Consider the following 19,432-nt stretch of genomic DNA (forward strand, 5'->3'; position numbering starts at 1 on the left):
AGTTGAGTACCATCTTTCCTGATAATATAGATGAATCTGTTGATCATAGTCATGACTGGCATGAAGAACTTATCCAACTAAAGAAGAACCTTTTTAAACAAACTAGAACTTGGTGGGAGATGACCATGTTTGAGAATTATACAAAGCAGAAGATAAGTCCTCGTGGCCTTAGACCCAAGGTCTTTCCAACATTTGAATTGGCTACATATAATTTAAAGGTAGAATGGGAAGATGTTCTGAAAAAATGTGCTCAAGACCTTATGCTAGTGTTGATAAAACATGATAATTTGATGTTGGATACGTATACAAAAGAGATTGAGGTATTAATGAACAGCCTAAAGATACATGAACAAAATAGTACATTCCAGCGGACCTTTGAGAAATATAAAAAGGAACTTGCAGAATATGAGTCCTTAATTATAGATCGGAAAAAACATAAGTTCGCTAGAGATAAGAGAGATTTTGCATTAAATCAAGTCTTTAAATGGAGGTTTATGAGTAATAAGAGAGCAAGAGACACAATGAGAAAACCATTGCAAGGGTATGTCTCTACAGATCAAGACTCATCAGGAATGGAAGAGTTAGAACATTCATTCAAATTAAGAGACAATTTACCCTCCCACTCCTCTAAAGATTTTTTAGATTTACCTCAAGATACGATATTAGATCAGAGACCGCCAAAAGGAAGATCAGGAGGGGGAAGAAACGTCCGAAACCAAGGCAGGTGGGATGTTCAAGAGACTTCCAGGTATCAGAGACGTACTCAGAGGAGGAAATAGGATTGATAGACAATAATGATGACAGGTTGAAAATTATTAACTTATCTAATAGGGAATTAAGTGATGTACACCTTGACGTTCTGAGTAGGGGTCTGACCTTTTCCCCAGAGGTTCATTTTGATAGATGGAAATGGGAAAGGGACCTCCATTTATTTGGTAGGAGACTTCTCCTTACTAAATTTTATTCATCTAATTCGGTAGATAAAGGTAATCAATCTCAACCAAATACCAATAATTCGACTGGAATTTTAACTACAGATTTGTCATGTGAAGAAAATGAAGCTCTCTCTATACTACAAGATTTAGCTGGTGAAACAGAAAGTTCTGAACTTACAACAAGACCAATATGTAAAAGAAAGGGAAAATTTTTCCCACAGCCTAATGTATGTAGAGTAGTAGGTACGTTCATGAATTTAGTGTCTAGAGACCTGGATGAATTATTTGTGAATAAGAACCAGCATCGTCAATCTATTACTAATTTGAATAAAGAAGAACTCCAAGCTCTTAGTGAAATTCAGAAATGGGAAGATCTAGTTGTGAAACCCTCAGATAAGGGAGGTAATGTTGTACTATGGGGTAAATAACAATATAAAACAGAAGCAATGAAACAACTTAATGACATCACTTGTTATAAGAATTTAATGTTTAACCCACTTGTGAACTTCAAAAAGCAATATAACAACATTATTGAACAAGCATATCAAGAAGGGGTAATAATCAGAACTGAATATCAATTTTTGAAAGTAGAGGACCCAGTGGTGGCAACATTTTACATGTTGCCTAAAATACACAAGAATGCAACATCACCACCGGGCCGTCCAATAGTGTCTGGGATTAAAAGCCTGACTGAACAAGCTAGTAAATTCTTGGATACCCATCTAAGAAAATACGTGTTAAGCTTGCCCTCATACATGAAGGATAGAATGGATGTACTACGGAAACTAGATGAAGTACATGTAGAGGAAGGGGTTCTTTTGGCAACATGTGACGTTGAGTCATTATACACCAGTATCCTACATGAGAAAGGAGTTGAATCAGTGAAATACTTCCTTGACAAGGAAAGACCAACAGAATTTGGTGCCTTCTTGATTGAGCTATTAACGTTTGTATTAACAAAAAACTTTTTTGTATTTGACGACCGGTATTATATACAGGTCAGAGGAACAGCTATGGGGGAGGCATGTGCCCCCACTTATGCTAACATATACCTAGGCTGGTGGGAGGAGACAATGGTGTTCATTGAAACCCATGAGGAGTATACTTGTCATATACTCATTTGGATGAGATATATTGACGATCTCCTGATAGTGTGGGATGGTCCTCAAGACAAATTCAGGAGATTCATTAACCTCTTAAATGAGAACAATTTGAATTTGAAACTCACCTTTGAAGTGAGTGAAGTGGAAGTGAATTTCTTGGACCTCAAAATACGTAGGATGGGAGATGGTAGAATCACAACAGATTTGTACAGGAAACAAACAGCAACCAATAGTGTGCTTCACAATACTAGTGCACACTTTCCACCGGTTCTCAAGGGAATTCCTAAAGGGGAATTTCTGCGACTTAGGAGAAATTGTTCAGATCCCCAATCATTTGCCATTAGATCTGAGGATTTGCGACAACGTTTACTAAAGAGAGGATACAGTAACAGGGCTATTAAAAAAGCGAGATATGAGGCCAATCAGAAGGATAGAAATTCCTTGCTTTATTCCAATTGGATTAAAGAAAAAGAACCTGAAGTCATCCGTTTTGTGGGTGACTTCTGTATGGAGTGGCAACACATCCAAAGAATAATACAGAAACATTGGTCAGCACTAACGTTGGATGAGGATCTTGCTAAAGCCCTGGGAACCAAAGCCTCAATAAGTTGGAGACGATCAGCCAACATTAAAGATAAACTTGTTAAGAGTCATTTTAAGAGTAGAAAAGAGAGAAAAGCAGTGGCGGAAGGATCTTTTCAGTGTGGAGGTTGCAAATCATGTAATTACATGGTACGCACAACAGAGTTCAAGGATAAATACAACAAAAAACATAAGATACGAGATTACATCAATTGTAATACTACTGGGGTAGTTTATTGTATCACATGTCCATGTGAGAGACGATATGTAGGGATGACATCAAGACCCCTCAAGCAAAGAATACTTGAAAATGCGGGTAATATCAGGAATTCTAGGTCCGATCTGGTGAAGTTCAAACAATTAACTTCAGTTTCAAAACATTTTCATGATCTACATGATAGTGATCCGAGACTGATGAAAGTATTTGGTGTGGAGAGAATACACCTTGGAATAAGAGGTGGTGATATTACCCATCAATTATTGAAAAGAGAAAGCCACTGGATTTTTCTATTGGGCAGTCTACAACCAATAGGGTTAAATGACAACATTAATTTTGGGGTGTTCTTACAATAAACGCTCTATTCAAATAGCTTAACAACATGTCAGGAATTAATTTTCATTAATTTATTAATTTTTATTGCACTATTATGAAACTAATTATATTTTAATTTATTTTATAGGAAGTTACGTATGCACTTGTTAATAAAATATAAAATATTAATAAAGAATATAATTATTGTATATAATTTAATGGTCTAATTTTTGAAACTAAATATTATTTAATGAATTTGTCACTTTAGGGTAATTTTATTTGGGGAAGGTTATGAGAATATTGCAAAATAATATATCACCAATTTATTTATGGATAGGGTCCATATCATATTACATCCTATTCACAGGATGTAGAAAATAAGAGCACTTTATTAGCTTCAATGATTGATTATTGTTTTGGTATATGGTAAGAATTAATATAATGAATATTTCACTGTAATAAATGGTGGTCATTAATATAATTTGTAATGGTTTTAATAATATTTATTTTGGTAATTTTGACATAATTATTTAAATAGAAATGTTAAAATCCCATAGCAATAGGTTTAATCCAAGGGGTAGTCTTTAGCCTCTGTGTACATAGTAATTCTATCAAAGGCAATAACAAACAATGTTAATGCTGACAGGCGTTTTCTATTGGCTATTAGGGACATCAATCAAGGAAAACTGTGATGATTGGATGGAGACCAGAATATAGTTTGAGGCAGCCCGGAGGTCGGGTTGCTCCTATGACTAAGCCAAAGGGCGAAACGCGCGTTAGGATATGTATGCACAGACATGCGATGCATAGCGTGCTCTGTGCCCTGTAAACTTTATGTCTCCACACTAACTCCTGTAGTTGTATCACTAACGGGGTTGCCGTATATGCTGAGAGACGCTGTTGTACTGCATATGTTTAGAACTGCAGGGAATGACACTTACGTATGTTAAACAAAGCAGTACCAATATAGGCATAGTTACTATGTCAGTATCAGCGGCAGTGAAACAGTAATATAACTGCATTATGAGATTAATGATAGCGGAGTAACTAGTTGTATCAAGTGTTAATTGTTTGGGCAGAGTTACACTGCCCGTGAGAAAGAAATGTGTGTGTGGAATAACGAGAATTGTTAAATACTGGCAACATAATAGATACACTTACTCCTCAGTTGTTTTGACAATGAGTTTACCTTGTATACTGATCACTGTGGATGTACTGCATATGATGTGAGCTGCAGAGATAGATATTCGTGACTATTAAATATAGCAGTACCAGTATAGGTTGATTTATTATGTCAGCCACAGCGTTAATTAACTAATAAAAGAACCACACCATGAGAGCAGTATAGATGGAGCAAAAGGCTTCATTAACTGCTTAATAATTGGGCAGAGTTACACTGCCTATGAGAAAGAATAAACGTGTGTGGCAAATAAAGTTATATAATAACAGCACACAGAAGAATCCTGATAACAATTAATATTATACGGATACAATATTAGAGAGGGTTTGATATTTATGTAATAAAGGTGTCCCGGTTGCCCTGGTAAATATACTAATTACAATATAATTGGTAATAGTGGCAGCTGAATAACAGTGTGTTTCTACCTTATATGAGGGCAGTAATGTAAGAGTGGATATCTCTATAATATTTTGCCATTTGCCCTGGTTAGAAATAACACTGTAGACAAGAGTGTGCGTAGCAGTAATACTTGTAATATTAATTAGAGGTATAATATGAGGATTAATACCTCTTGTTAACTAAGTTGATACTGTGTGGCAAGTGATACTCACTGAGCGCTGTGCGGCGTCAGAGTAGGATCTATGAGCCCTAATAGATAGTTATCTCATAAGCAATTCCCTTATATGTATACTGACTGACGCACACCGTATGATGAATAGTGACACCAAATGATCTATAACCCATAATATAATTGAACAGGAACCAATTATAGTGGAGACATACGGCTGCAATTTAGTAATATAATTATTTTAAAAAGAGTGATTTTATTTTATTTCGCCTATTTATTTTCTAAGTACATAATAAAAGTTATATTTTATCAATTTTCAGATGGGTCAACAATAAAATATTACTTCATTGTGATTAGTCCGAGTGTGCCCCATTATAGGAATACTTTGCTGTCTTTTGTTTTCTTATGATGATTTTTTATTCCTGGGAGCACCTCCCTATATAAGGAGTATAGTTCATGTATTAATTTAAGATTTGGGAAGGACAATCAACAAAAGAGTGGTCTGTGCGGATATTTTTCTACTATTCTACACGCCCCTATCTCTTCCCTGGTCCTTCCCCATGAGGCCGTGGCCCTTTTTCAGGTGCAGAATCTTATGTCCCTATTTAAAAATTGGGGGAGGGGGTGCCAATGCTCTCTCTGGCACAGGGCACCAAAAAGTCTAGTTACGGCTCTGCTACTGGTCCATAGCGATCTACATATTTTTAGGGCTTACGGTCTAGGAAACAACAGTACGAGGCCCAATTCAAGTATCACTACAGAATACATTTCAAGAGGAAAATCTGCTCTCCTTTAGAAAGAATTTTTAAATCTTCACTCATTTTTGTAAGATCAAAAAAAAAATTAATTAAATCCTGGTTTGGATTTGATCAGTGTACATTGGGCCTGTTTCAACATGGATCTGCACCAGCATACGCAGATCGATCGATGGTGCATACTGCGCATGCAATGTAGTGCGTGTGCATGAGTTAGCATTGTGTTCACTCAAGCGGACTAAGGGCCTGATTCAGAGCCGGACGCTATTTGCGCTCGCTCGTCCAGAAAAAGGGGCTGGCTATTTAAATTAACTGTTCGCTCTTTGCGGTCTGTTCACGCCTCTATGTCTGAACGAGCGAACAAAACATGCGAACGTAATTTTGAAAAAAACGCCCCCTGGCCGCTCGCAACATACGTCATCTCCGCTATATATTAGATTAATCGAGTACATCGGACGGCGTCTGAACTGCTCGCTATTCTTGTGGCTGGTTTTTCCTACCGCAATCATGCAAGCAGTTCTAACTATAAAACAACCAAGTGACGTGGTCGATGACGCTGCTTTAGTAATTATGCACACCCTTAAAATGCCCATTTTGACCGTTTGGCACGCCTGCGTTCGGATCTCCACTCCCCGTTTTCAAGCACCTTCCCCTGTTACCACCCACAAACGCCTCATCCTGTCACTCAAAATAGCAGGCATTCGCTATTTAGCGAGCACACGATTTTCGGCCGCACTGACTGGTTCACGCATGCGTATTAAAATCCGTACGCATGCGCAGTTGTGCGAACATCGGACAGAACGAACGAGCAGCCGCTTACGAGCGGCTCGGAATCAGGCCCTAAATGCCATTGCAGAGTGAGCGACAGGCTGTGAGCATTTGGGGGTGGTGACTGGGGTGCAATCAGAGAAACGCAGGGGGGTCTGTCCGTTTGATCACCGTTACATGGGCGCAGGCATACATTAGCCACCGAGACAGCATACGCAGCCTGAGTACTCACTGCATTCAACAACACTTGCAGTTTCTGCGGCAATAAGAACACAAAGGAATAGGGACATCTGCAAACATCAATAATAGATAAAGAACCCCAAATTATTTGTTGATTAGGGGGTGCTGCCGATTGACAAAGTATAATTGTTTGCAGGTATACCAAGAAAAGATATATGTCTATTTTACGGCGCACAGTAATAATTAAGATAATAATAAAGATTTTTATTTTTTTTTGGTATACACTAAAATGTCCCCTATTATGGCAATCGTCAGGGTAAGACTCCTTACTAAAGTTAGATCTCGCAAATGTTTAATCCCTAATAGATTAGTAATGGTAAGCCGCAATTAATATTTATAGTGCATATATGATGTAATAGGTTATTCATATATTAGAGAGACTCATATCGCCTCATTAATTATACAGTATGCAACTAAGGTTACCATGTTATTAACAGTGAATTTATTTATATTAATTGTCAATATATATTCATATGTTGTGGCCCATTATTTGTCACATTAGCATTCATATTGAGGTAATTATATCGTTATGCTCAGGAAGGATCTGTGCTTATACATAGGTATGTTCTTAATCCCTATCATACATATATCCTCCTTACTTTGCATATATATATATATTGTTCCCCCTGTGTAATCACATGCTGCAGCTTTCCTCAGTCTAAATAACTGGAGAGTAATACTGTTTTTATACCTAAATTCCGGGTCTGACCCGGAGGTTGGAACAGGGTTCTAAACTGGATTAGACCCGGAATTTAGCCAGTGACGACCCAGTATATTCCCGAGCCTACGCCATTCACACCGGAGCCGGGTCGGGATTGGCCCGGTGTTTCTGGCGTTGAAGTGGATGTCATCTCCAAGCGCCACTGAAGCTGGCCAATCGGCAGGCATTTGGCGCGATCCAGGTCACCATGACCCGGATCGCGCCGTTTACACTGCAGGGTTTCACAGGTTATTCCCATGTTAAACCCTGCAAGCTACCTGGGTTGGATTGCTGGGTCACTCCTCCCGGGAATCCAATCCTGTCCCATTTTACACCAAGGAGCTACCCGGGTTAGCCTTGCAAGAACCCGGGGTTAGCTCTGGTGTAAAAGGGGTATTATATGAGAATGGCCTTAATAATTATGGGGTTAAATACAATGTGTTAGGAGCACCACATGGATAAACCTTAGAATACTTAAGCCTTTCCCAAGTATTAATATTATAACATTAGAAGGCTGGACTAAGCCTTGGCTGGGTGCCCTATCTTTAGAAGTGTCCTATTTTAAAAGTGTCAACTTTTTTTAAATCGATTAATTGGCGTTATATCAGCGTTAAACAGCAGTGAAACAGAAGGAAACCCACCAAACTACAAACAACAACCTAATTAATTGGACAAAGTGGAATGAACAATTGTGAGTTCACAGTCTCCATACTACTAGCTCCTGTGGACACATAACCAGGACTTTCATTATTGAACTCCCTGTCTGGTGGCTGCATAAACCTGGTGCCTCCCTTGCTACTATTGCTGCTGGCTCTGTGCTTTACATATAATCCTAATGCATACTTATCTGTGTTATGTCAGTTTTTCTCTATAATAATGTACTTTTACCTTAGCTCTTTTTCTAAGTCTTATATCTAGCTCCTACCACTGTATATTTTACTATTTAATTTCTGCTCCCACCAAATCTCCACTTTTTTATACTCAATAATAAACTTTTGCAGTACAGACTCTTTTCCCACACTGCACTATTACTTGCGTTTCAGGAAATCTGCTCTCTCCTACATTCTGTCTTCATTCCTACTTTTAACTTTTCTTCCCCTATTTACATCATCCTTACTATTACCATGTTTTCTTCAAATCCCACCTTCACTCAGTGTCTACCTAATCTTTTGTTCTGCCCCTTGCTTCCATCTTTATCCTTTCCCCCTTGTCTCTTCCATTTCCTCTTCCCCTTATCTCCTCTCCTCTGTTTACCTTCCTCCCCATCTTCTCCCATTACTCCACTTTCATTCTCTTATACTCCACAGGGGTCCTACAACCTCACTGCTAATCCCTCCTCCCACTCCCCTCTCCATGTCACTGTACCCCACATCCATCCACACATCATTAATTTCCCTTCCTGCCCACCTTCTACTGGCTCCCCTTCTAGCACTGGAGTCCGCACCATCGCTACACTCTATTCAGCTCGGTCCCCCAAATTAATCTCACCCCCACGCTATAGCAACCCTGATAATCTCATTCAAATCTCTCCAACAAACTCTGTCCCTCTTTCCTGTGCCCTCTGGAATGCCAGGTCAGTCTGTAATAAACTGGTCCCAACCCATGACCTTTTCATCTCCAACTCCCTGAATCTCCTAGCTATTACTGAAACCTGGATTTCACCCTCTGACACCGCTTCTCTAGCAGCTCTCTCCTCTGGGGGCCTCACCTTTTCCCACACCCCACGACCTGGGGGTCGCCATGGTGGTGGTGTTGGGGTCCTTCTATCCCCTGGTTACTCATACCAACCCATTCCCTCTGAACCATCCCTCACATTCTCTTCATTTGAAGTCCATGCTATACGCCTCTTCCACCCAGTACACCTCCAAGTAGCTGTCATTTACCATCCCCCTGGCCCTCCCTCCAAGTTCCTTGACAACTTTGCTTCCTGGCTCCCTCACTTTCTCTCTTCAGACCTTCCCTCCATTATCCTAGGTGACTTCAATATTCCAATTGATATCCCCACAGAATCCTCTGCCTCCAAACTCCTCTCCCTCACATCGTCACTTGGTCTCTCCCAATGGACCTCCTCACCCTCCCATGTGAGTGGCCATGTGCTTGATCTGGTATTCACACACCGTTGTGATATTTCTGACCACCTCAATTCCCCATTCCCTCTTTCTGACCATCACCTTCTCTCTTTTAACCTGTCCCTCTCTCCTTCCCCTCCTCTACCTCCAAAAGCCTCCATTACTAAGCGTAACATTGACACTATCGACACAGGTTCCTTTTCTTCCCTGCTTGACTCACTTCTCTCCCCTATCCTCTCTCTCTCCTGCCCTGAACAAGCCGCCTCCCTATACAATGCCTCCCTTACTTCTGCTCTGGACTCTGTTGCCCCAGCGATCACTATTCACACTCGCAGATCTACTCCTCAACCCTGGCATTCCAAATGCACCAGATACCTGCAAAAGTGTTCTCGAACTGCCGAGCGACAGTGGAGAAGATCACGCTCTAAGGCAGATTTTCTCCATTTCAAATTTATGCTCTCATCCTATAGTGCTGCGCTCTCCCTCTCTAAACAGTCATACTTTAAGAACCTCATCTCCTCTCAGTCCTCTAATCCCCAGCGTCTCTTCACTACTTTCAAATCCCTCCTACGCCCACCCCCTCCTCGTCTCCCCTCCTTGCTCACTGCCCTTGACTTTGCTACCTACTTTACATCTAAAATTGATTCCATACATCAGGACATCATATCCAATCAGTCCCCCAGCTCTCCCCCTCCTCCTTTCCCTAGTCACCCCTTCCCATCAACTTTACCAACTCTAACATCCTTCTCCCCTGTATCTGGAGAGGAAGTCATGGCCCTCATCCGGTCCTCCCCCCCTTCCACCTCCCCCCTTGATCCCATCCCCTCCCGCCTCCTCCGCTTCCTCTCTCTCTCAGCCTGCTGCCATCTTGCCCACCTCATTAACCTCTCCCTCTCATCAGGCACTGTTCCTTCTGCATTCAAACATGCCCTTGTCTCCCCCATTCTTAAAAAACCTACCCTTGATCCTAACCTTCTTTCTAACTACCGTCCCATCTCTCTCCTCCCCTTTGCCTCCAAACTCCTTGAGCGGATTGTCTACAACCGCCTTAATACTTTTCTTTCCTCCCACTCCCTCCTTGACCCTTTTCAGTCTGGCTTCCGTTCTCTCCACTCCACTGAAACTGCCCTCACAAAAGTCAGCAATGACCTCCTTGCTGCCAAATCCCAAGGCCACTACTCTCTTCTCATTCTCCTTGATCTCTCTGCTGCTTTTGACACTGTGGACCACCCTCTCCTGCTGGCTATCCTTCACTCCCTTGGTCTACGTGAAACTGCCCTCTCCTGGCTGTCATCCTACCGCTCTGACCGATCTTTTTCAGTTTCCTCTCACGACTCCTCTTCCCCTCCACAGCCTCTTACAGTAGGTGTTCCCCAAGGTTCTGTTCTTGGTCCTCTCCTATTCTCCCTCTATACTTCCTCTCTAGGTGAACTCATCAGCTCTTTTGACCTCCATTATCATCTCTATGCTGATGATACTCAAATCTACCTTTCCTCCCCTGATCTCTCCCCCTCTCTTCTGACTCGTATCTCCAACTGTCTCTCTGCTGTCTCTTCCTGGATGTCCCAGCGATTTCTTAAACTTAATATGTCTAAGACAGAGCTAATCATCTTCCCACCCTCCCACATCACCTCACTTCCCACTATTTCTCTTGATGGAATAACTATCTCATCTAGTCCCAAGGTGCGCTGTCTTGGAGTTATCCTGGACTCATCCCTCTCCTTCAAACCACATATCCAGAACCTTTCACAGTCCTGTCGTTTCCATCTCAAAAATATTTCTAAGATCAGACCCTATCTCACCCAGGATGCTACTAAAACCCTCATACACTCACTGGTCATCTCCAGATTGGACTATTGTAACCTCCTCCTATCTGGCCTCCCCAAATCCCATCTCTCTCCTCTCCAGTCTGTCCTCAATGCTGCTGCATGGCTTATCTTCCTCTCCAAACATTCTGTATCTGCCTCCCCTCTCCTACAAGCCCTACACTGGCTCCCCTTCCCTTTCAGAGTCCAATTTAAGGTTCTCACGCTCGCTCACAAAGCCCTCACCCAATCTTCTCCCATATACATCTCTGATCTCATCTCCCTTCACGCTCCTCTCCGCCCTCTCTGCTCAACTAATGCACGCCGCCTTTCATGCCACTTCCTCCCACTCCCGCCTCCAAGATTTTGCCCGCACTGCTCCCCACCTCTGGAACTCTCTCCCACTCCGCATCAGACTCTCCACCTGTTTGCAATCCTTCAAACGGGCTCTCAAGACCCACTACTTCATCAAAGCCTTCCAGCTATCATTCTAACTCCTTGCTACATGCTCATTCGTCCCCATCTACCCCATCTGTGTCAACCCAGTTTTGTCTTCCCCCACCTTTTTAGAATGTAAGCTCTCACGAGCAGGGCCATCTACCCTCTTGTGCTTCTCCTTACTATAGTGTCATTTACTTCTTACTCACCACTAGGGCACCTAACACTTGGTTGCTTATGCTCTGTTGCTTATCTGGGTGATATGGTCACTAATGTAGCAATATATATTATCCATGTCCTGTATTGTATTGTTCTGTAAGTCACTTGTATACAATTTGTTTTTGTACTTTGTAAGGCGCTGCGGAACACTTGTGGCGCCATATAAATTAATGCTAATAATAATAATAATAATAACTGAAATAGTTGGGTTACAAAGCGCTATGTGATTCTGTTTTCCTAGGATTAGAGCATTTGACATATGTCCTGCTTCCAATGTGGCTTTTACAGCTCTGATCTTATTCAGACTCTGAACAATAGACTTTCTACAATGTCCTACTACAGAACGAAATAACCCAGTGTAATCACATTTGACATATAGGTTTGTATTCCAACATTTTAAAGTTTAAACATAAGAGGTGTACACAGCGGGCGTGCCGATGCACGTTCCCCTGTTAGTCAGCTTTATCAAGGCAAAAGTTTCTGTGGAAAGTCAGAACTGCTGTAATTGTGCGCGAACTAAAAGAACTAAAATAACAGCAGTGCATGAAGATGGCACTACAGTATATCAAGTCCTGACAGGCCAATCACATACTGCTCTTGGAGGTAGCCGCTATAAAGTCACAGATGTAGAGTTTGACAAACCAACATAGCATTAGTGCACAAGGGGGGGGGTTCTACGTAAAAGTAAACTTGACTGCGAATATGTTGCGCATGCAGTCTTCAATAAAAGCAATGTTTCAGGAGGAAATTAACTTTAGTTAAATGGCAACATATTATCTAGCAGCTTACAGTACAGTATCATATTGCTTGCAATAATGGTGCATACAGGGGACCATCACAAAGGTGTAAATTACAGATGTGTCCTCGCACATGATCTAGCGTCCATAGATGTAGATCGACTAGCTAGTCACATTTCATATGAATACAAGATGTATCTTAACATATTCCGTTGCAGCTAATGTATTCAGTCGCAGCACAGTGTGCTGCTGCTCCGGTGGTTTGCCTTACTGTACATCTGCAAATTTATAGCATCTACGTCCATGAACAGCGAATCCTGTTACACTGTACAGTAGGTAATTGGCCCTTCTGTCAGTACTTGCTATACTGTAGAGATAGCATGCATGTGCAATGACAGTTTAGCAGAAGCGACATGTGGTGGACGTAAACCAGGATTACATTCTTCTGCTGCGACTGAATACGTTATGCTGTGACAGAATAGGTTACAATGCGTCTTGATGTGTGTGTAGGAGACGCAGCTAGCTAGTTGCACTACATGTCGTATGTTTGTTAGACGAGCGAGAACACATCTGTAATTTACACCTTTGTGATTTTATTAGCAAATGTCCTTTTTCAATATTAAATAGATGTTGCCATTATTTGCCTCTGTTTCTCTTGTATACTTTTCCTTATCCATTGAAACCCTATTTCAAGCCTTATCTAATAAATCCTCCACCTCAACCAATACAAGTTTACCAAAATATTTTTCTTTGAAACGCCCTTTCAAAAGGGCCTGGTAAAAAAAAAAAAAAAAAATTACTTTTAAATGGTTATCAAAGCTCTCACTATTATTACATTTTAAAACAACTTTGGACAAGGAGATTTTTTTTTACTTGGATAGGGATAGATGAACTGCCTAAAGGCCCCCATACATCAGAGATGGATTGCAGCAATCGTGCAATTTGCAATCGATTGTGTATAAAAATCTGCAATGTATGGGCTTCACAGATCCCAGATTGCAACCAAAAAGTGATTGGAATTGTTTAATCAGATTGTCCAACATGTTGGATTTCACAGATCGATTGGGGCTGTAGATTGCTAGTGTATGGACATGATCAGCAGATTTGCAGACCGTTTCTAGCAAAATGATGGGCCTTTCAAGATTGCCAGATCTGTCTTTGCTGCAATCGATCTGCAAATCACTGAAAAAGATCTGTAGTGTATGGGCGCAGATTGCTCGATTGGGAAATCCTAAGATCGGGCAATAAATCTTCAAATTGTTCTATTGTGGTTTTCAGATTGCTGATGTATGGGGGCCTTTAGTTTAGTGAATCCTTCAATAATATTTGTTGCAATATCAAACTCAATTTAAAATTTTATCAAAACATTTTTGGGTTTGAATAATTGGTCGGGAAAAAAAAAAAAAAAAACACATAATATCTGTGAACATCATAAAAACCTGGCTAGAAACTTTATTATCTCTAATCTCAAAGCTTGCTTAGCTTATTTTAATAATCGTCAAATCTTATCAATTAGTTAAAAGTATTCTACCAGCATCCACACACATGAATCGCAGTATGTAAAAAAGTGAAAGGTTTCCACAGTTGGAAGTGCTGTAATATGTTTACCAAGTTCAAAGTCAATGATAAGACCTACAGCAGGGGTAGTCAACCTCGGTCCTCGTGAGCTACCAACAGTTCACATTTTCCAGACCACCCAGCAGGTGCACAGGTGTATTCATTACTAACTAACACATTTGAAAAGATCCACAGGTGGAGCTAATTATATCACTTGCGATTCTGTGAGGAGACCTGCAAAACATGCACAGTTGGTAGCTCTTGAGGACCAGGGTTGGCTACCACTGACCTACAGTATATGCACAGTGTGAAATAAATTACTTTAAAACCTATCACGCCAGAATTATACTGAACTCTGTCTAGCTGAAGGTCAATTTTGCACAGTATTAAAAGTTTCAATGACTACCAGCTCATTTCACAGAAACTGTACTCTACCGAATTCTACTGAACTCAATATAAAATACTTTTACTTAACATACATCTCTTTTCTTGTCTCAAAATAATATCTCAAAACCCGACTTCTCCGCTCTGCATCTCTCATCCACAGGCATTACTTGCTCCCATTAATAGTTACAGGACTATTTTCAGGCTGCACCCACTCTGTGGAATGCCCTCCCTCGCACAAATAGACTTTCCTCAAGTCTCCAACTCTTCAAGCGTTCCCTGAAAACTCACCTCTTCAGGCAGCTTTTAATATTCCACAGCCACCCACAAACTCCATAAGCTATCCTACCCAATTACAACCGCACAATACAGTTCTCACATAACATCACATATTTTCTCTTTCCTCACTTTCACATCCTCCTGTAATAAGATGCCTGCTGATGGCTTTTCTGATCCAATCCTGTGTCCACAGATGCAGCATTGTATTATTTATTATGTGTGAGCATCAGTCATCCGAGAAACCCTAAGGTTACTCATGATTGCCGTGTATTTCACGCTGCCAGGACCATTTTCAGGGAAGCTGCCTATCGCCACCCCTTCCTCGCCCATAAACGTCGGCAGCACGTGAATCGTGCTGTGGCTTAGAGGGCACTGCGACCATGATTGCAGAAACCGATCGGAACATGTCTGTACAGACCGTGCACATGGGAAGAACTCCAGACATCGGAGTTGTACATATACTGTAAATCTAGCGACTAGGATTCCAGCAGATTGGTGTGTGCATGTTTCTCCTGGTTTGCCTTCTGATATTAGCCTGATTTGACCAACTTCTTTGTAAATTATAAGGAATGACAGACTGCCAAACAGTCTCACTCACCCACTCAGCAGCGAGTCCTCCAGCTGGTTCGTAATTTTGCGGAATAAAGCACTTGCGTGATAGACCCAGGAGTCACAAGGCAGCTTCTGGGGTAGCACACACTGCCACGTGTTCCCAGAGGAGGGGTCCTTGTATATGCACACATCCCTTCCTGGCAGTGGCGTAACTAGGGCAGGGCGAGCGGGGTGCATGCCCTGGGCACCGTTGGACCAGAGGCGCGGGGGGGGCGCCGCCGGCCACGGTACCGGCCCGCCCGCCCTAGTTAGCCAGTGTAGCGCCGACCGCAATGAGTGCGGTCAGCGCTACACATTTAAACAGGACCGGCGCTAGGCTTCCAGCGCCGGTCCTGTGCTGAACGCCTGAACCCGTTCCCTCCCCCTGAGCGCTTGCCCAATAGCACCAGGAGGCGGGCTCAGGCTGTGTATAACACATGCATTGCCGCCAGCGCTGGCGGCGATGCGTGTGTTAAACAGCAGCCAATGAGAGTCAGATAGACTCCCATTGACTGCTGCAGCACCCACTGCAAGAGCCCGACTTCCGTCCAGCTCCTGCAGTGGGTAATGGGACTGACGTCATCACGTCATGACGTCTGTCCCATAATGCTGAGCGCGCCAGCCCGGCCGGGAGCGGCATCGTGACCAGGACCAGGAGCAGAAATTCAGGTAAATATATTTTTATATATATATATATATATATTTTTTTAAACCTATCTGCACAATGGGGGAGGGGGGTGGCTACTACTGGGGGGACCTCTACTGGGGGGACCTCTACTGGGGGAGGGGTGGCTACTACTGGGGGGACCTCTACTGGGGGAGGGGTGGCTACTAGTCGGGGGACCTCTACTGAGGGAGGGGTGGCTACTACTGGGGGGACCTCTACTGGGGGAGGGGTGGCTACTACTGGGGGGACCTCTACTGGGGGAGGGGTGGCTACTACTGGGGGCACCATTGGGAGGACCTACTCTACTGGGGACTACTACTTGGGGGGGAACTACCACTGGGGGCATTATAAAAGGGGCCTACTACAAGAGGCACTGCATTCTGGGGACCACTACTGGGGGCAATAATAGGAAGGGCCACTACAGGGGGCGCTGGGTAGAGGGGATCACTACAGGGTGCCTGGATAAGGGGACCACTACTGGGAAAACTGCATGGGGGGGACTACTGCTGGGGGCACTATATAAAGGGCACTGCATAGGGGGGGGACTACTACTGTGGGCACCGTATAAAGGGCACTGCATAAGGGAATACCGCTACTGGGCACACTGCATTGTGGGGACTGCTACTGGGGGCACTGCATAAGGGGGAACACTACGTGGGGCACTGCATTTGGGGGGCCACTACTGGGGGTACTGAGTAAGGGGAACTAATTGGGGGCTGTATAAGGGGGACCACTACTGGGGATACTGTATAAGGGGCTCTACTATAGGCCTGCATAAGAGGGACCACAACTGCATACTGGGGGTACTGTATAAGGGGTACTACTGGGGTTAAGGTGCATATGGATAAGAATGTTCAGCGTGAAAATAAAGGGGTGTGTCACGTTGACACGCCCCATTTTTAAGTGACCACGCCCATTTTTTTTCCACGCGAGCCTTCGGCGCGCGGACAGCTCTGGATGTTGGGGTGTGGGGGAGGGGCTTTTCACATTTGCCCAGGGCTCCAAATACCCTAGTTACGCCACTGCTTCCCGGCAGTTCCATGTTACACTCAGTCACCTCACTGCTGCCGTGAAAATGAAAATATCCAGTGAAATAGATCTGAAAAGCAGAATATACAGTATATTCACCAGAAGTGAAGCAAGAAATTCTTCTTATGTACTCGTATAATTCCTACAAATAATATCATAAACATATACGCGATAAACCATGAAATACACATAAGAACTCATTATTTTTAGATATAACATGGGAGAACAAAACTGTAATGGCTGCTGAATTTAAAAACCTGGTGCTTTTCCTGTAGTTTTCCAGCAAGTTTCAAGGTGCCATATGTAACAAAATGTGAATACACAAACATTCGTCAGAAATCCACCAGAATAAAATCACTATGCAATGCAAGTTGCTGTCCAGATTATTTGAATGTGAAATACGATGTATAAAAGTCACCAGATGTAACATGCCGAGGCTTGTAAACTTGCTGATAACGCGCCTGAAATTTTTGGTGACTAAAAGTAGTCCCTCCGAGCTTCTGATGCAAACATTTCATCTGGCTCTCTATCTAAAGATATAGTTTAATATAAATAATAATGATAAACAAAAATAATTAAAAATATCTAGGACTTCCCTCCCCAAGTGAAATGAGCACTAACATATATGTCAAGGCTGGTAAAATGATGAGGTCTGACAGAGTGGGGGATCCCCAAAATTTCCATTATCGACATTAGGCATTACCAGACAGGACTGTTAGGACTCTAGCAAAGGGCACACTCGCATGGGGTCTCCCTGCCATTGTGCAAATCAGTCCTAGGCTGGACAGCACTGGGCTGGTATTCTTATGGAAGTAGGGTAGGGGTGGCCAAACTGGGTCCATGAGATCTACCAACAGTTCACATTTTCCAGGTCACCCAGCAGGTGCACAGGTGTAGTCATTACCCACTGACACATTTTGAAAGATCCACAGGTGGAGCTAATTATTTCACTTGTGATTCTGTGAGACCTAGAAAACGTGAACTGTTGGTAGCTCTTGAGGACCGAGTTTGGTCACCCCTGAAGTAGGGCCTCACAAAAAAAATTCAGGATCCCATGGGGAATAATCAGCCCTGTGCTGATAGCAATGGGTGCAGTTTTAATAAATGTATTATAAATAAAGAATTACATGGCTTTCCAATGCCCTGATAGCCCTTTAAATTGGGCATTGCATGACTAACTGGGAGCTGTGGTGCACCAGTAAAGAAAAATATTAATTCTTGATAGTATCACCTTTTCTGGTTGGGTCTCCCTCTTATCATTCAAAACATTCACAGCTTCCCTGGAGTGAATGAGTTGAATTTGAACCTCTGCTCTCCCCGGCCATGGGAGGAGGAATGTGACCAGATAGCTGCCATTACCATGGTCCTTGACTTGTCCAGTCACTCCAGCTATCAGTGCCGGAGAGTGCAGCTTGGCCCGGAAGAAATCTCTACCATATACCTTTGGCCGACCATTGTGGTCCAGAGCTGTGAGGAGCACCTCCAATGTCTCTCCAATCCTGTATGTGTCCCGTGCGTTCAGCAGATGGTAATCAGTGTGTCTGGGGCTGGTGGATAGGTTATAGTGTGTCACAGTGGATGGAGGCCCAGGCCAGTCAATCAGTCTTAAAAAGTCTTTGAATTTACGTTCAGCAGTTGTGGTAGAACCAAACATGATTTGTGCGCATTTTAAAGAAGGAAGTTTCAGTCTTATTCAAATAATCCACTGTTAGGAATGTGTAAATTAACTAAAGACATAAAAATTACAAACAATAGGTTTGAAAAATAAATATATCAATAAACCAGGCAAAAATACACTGCACACATTGGCTGGAGGTCCCTCCTTCGAGACAAAACAGGTTGATGTATCAAGCAGTAAAAATAGTAAAGTAGTTTATAGCAAGCAATCAGCTTCTGCCTATCATTTTATAGAATGTACTTGATAAATGCTGCCTCAAAGCTGATTGGTTGCACTGGGCACCTTCTCCACTGGTCCACTGCTGTCACTGCTTGATACATCAATCCCAAGGGCATTTAAAGAAGACAGTGGTACCCTAACTATTTGGTATTAAGAAGCTGTTTGGGTTAGAAGGAGTTCTAAGGGGAGGCAGTCAGGAAGCAGACGTTCGAAATGCCGACCACTGGCTTCCCGACTGTCTAATCCTGGCAGGGGTCTAATGACAGGCGTCAAAATCCTGACGCATGTCATTTTAACTTGCCGGGAGCCCGACGCCCGACATAGTGATAGAAGGGGAGGGGTAGGGTTAGACACCCCCCGGGAGACTTAGGTTTAGGCTGCAGGGAAGGGGGGGTTT

The 19,432-nt window shown here is 42.7% G+C and overlaps 1 protein-coding gene across 1 annotated transcript in view; it reads right to left on the reverse strand.

Moving 5' to 3' along the window:
* The window catches only part of LOC148507447 (NXPE family member 4-like), a 56,143-nt gene extending 37,351 nt beyond the window's left edge, over window positions 1-18,792 (reverse strand). The window contains exons 1-4 of the mRNA XM_088446104.1: window positions 18,370-18,792; window positions 17,133-17,208; window positions 15,454-15,600; window positions 10,700-10,712 (exon numbers count right to left, since the gene is read on the reverse strand). Coding sequence (XP_088302230.1) covers window positions 10,700-10,712; window positions 15,454-15,600; window positions 17,133-17,208; window positions 18,370-18,792 — 659 coding nt within the window. The remainder of the gene's footprint in view (window positions 1-10,699; window positions 10,713-15,453; window positions 15,601-17,132; window positions 17,209-18,369) is intronic.
* Window positions 18,793-19,432: the final 640 nt, after the last annotated feature.

The sequence above is a fragment of the Taudactylus pleione genome, unplaced genomic scaffold (assembly GCF_031769625.1).
Source record: "Taudactylus pleione unplaced genomic scaffold, aTauple2 ptg000393l, whole genome shotgun sequence".
In the NCBI taxonomy this organism is placed as follows: Eukaryota; Metazoa; Chordata; class Amphibia; order Anura; family Myobatrachidae; genus Taudactylus; species Taudactylus pleione.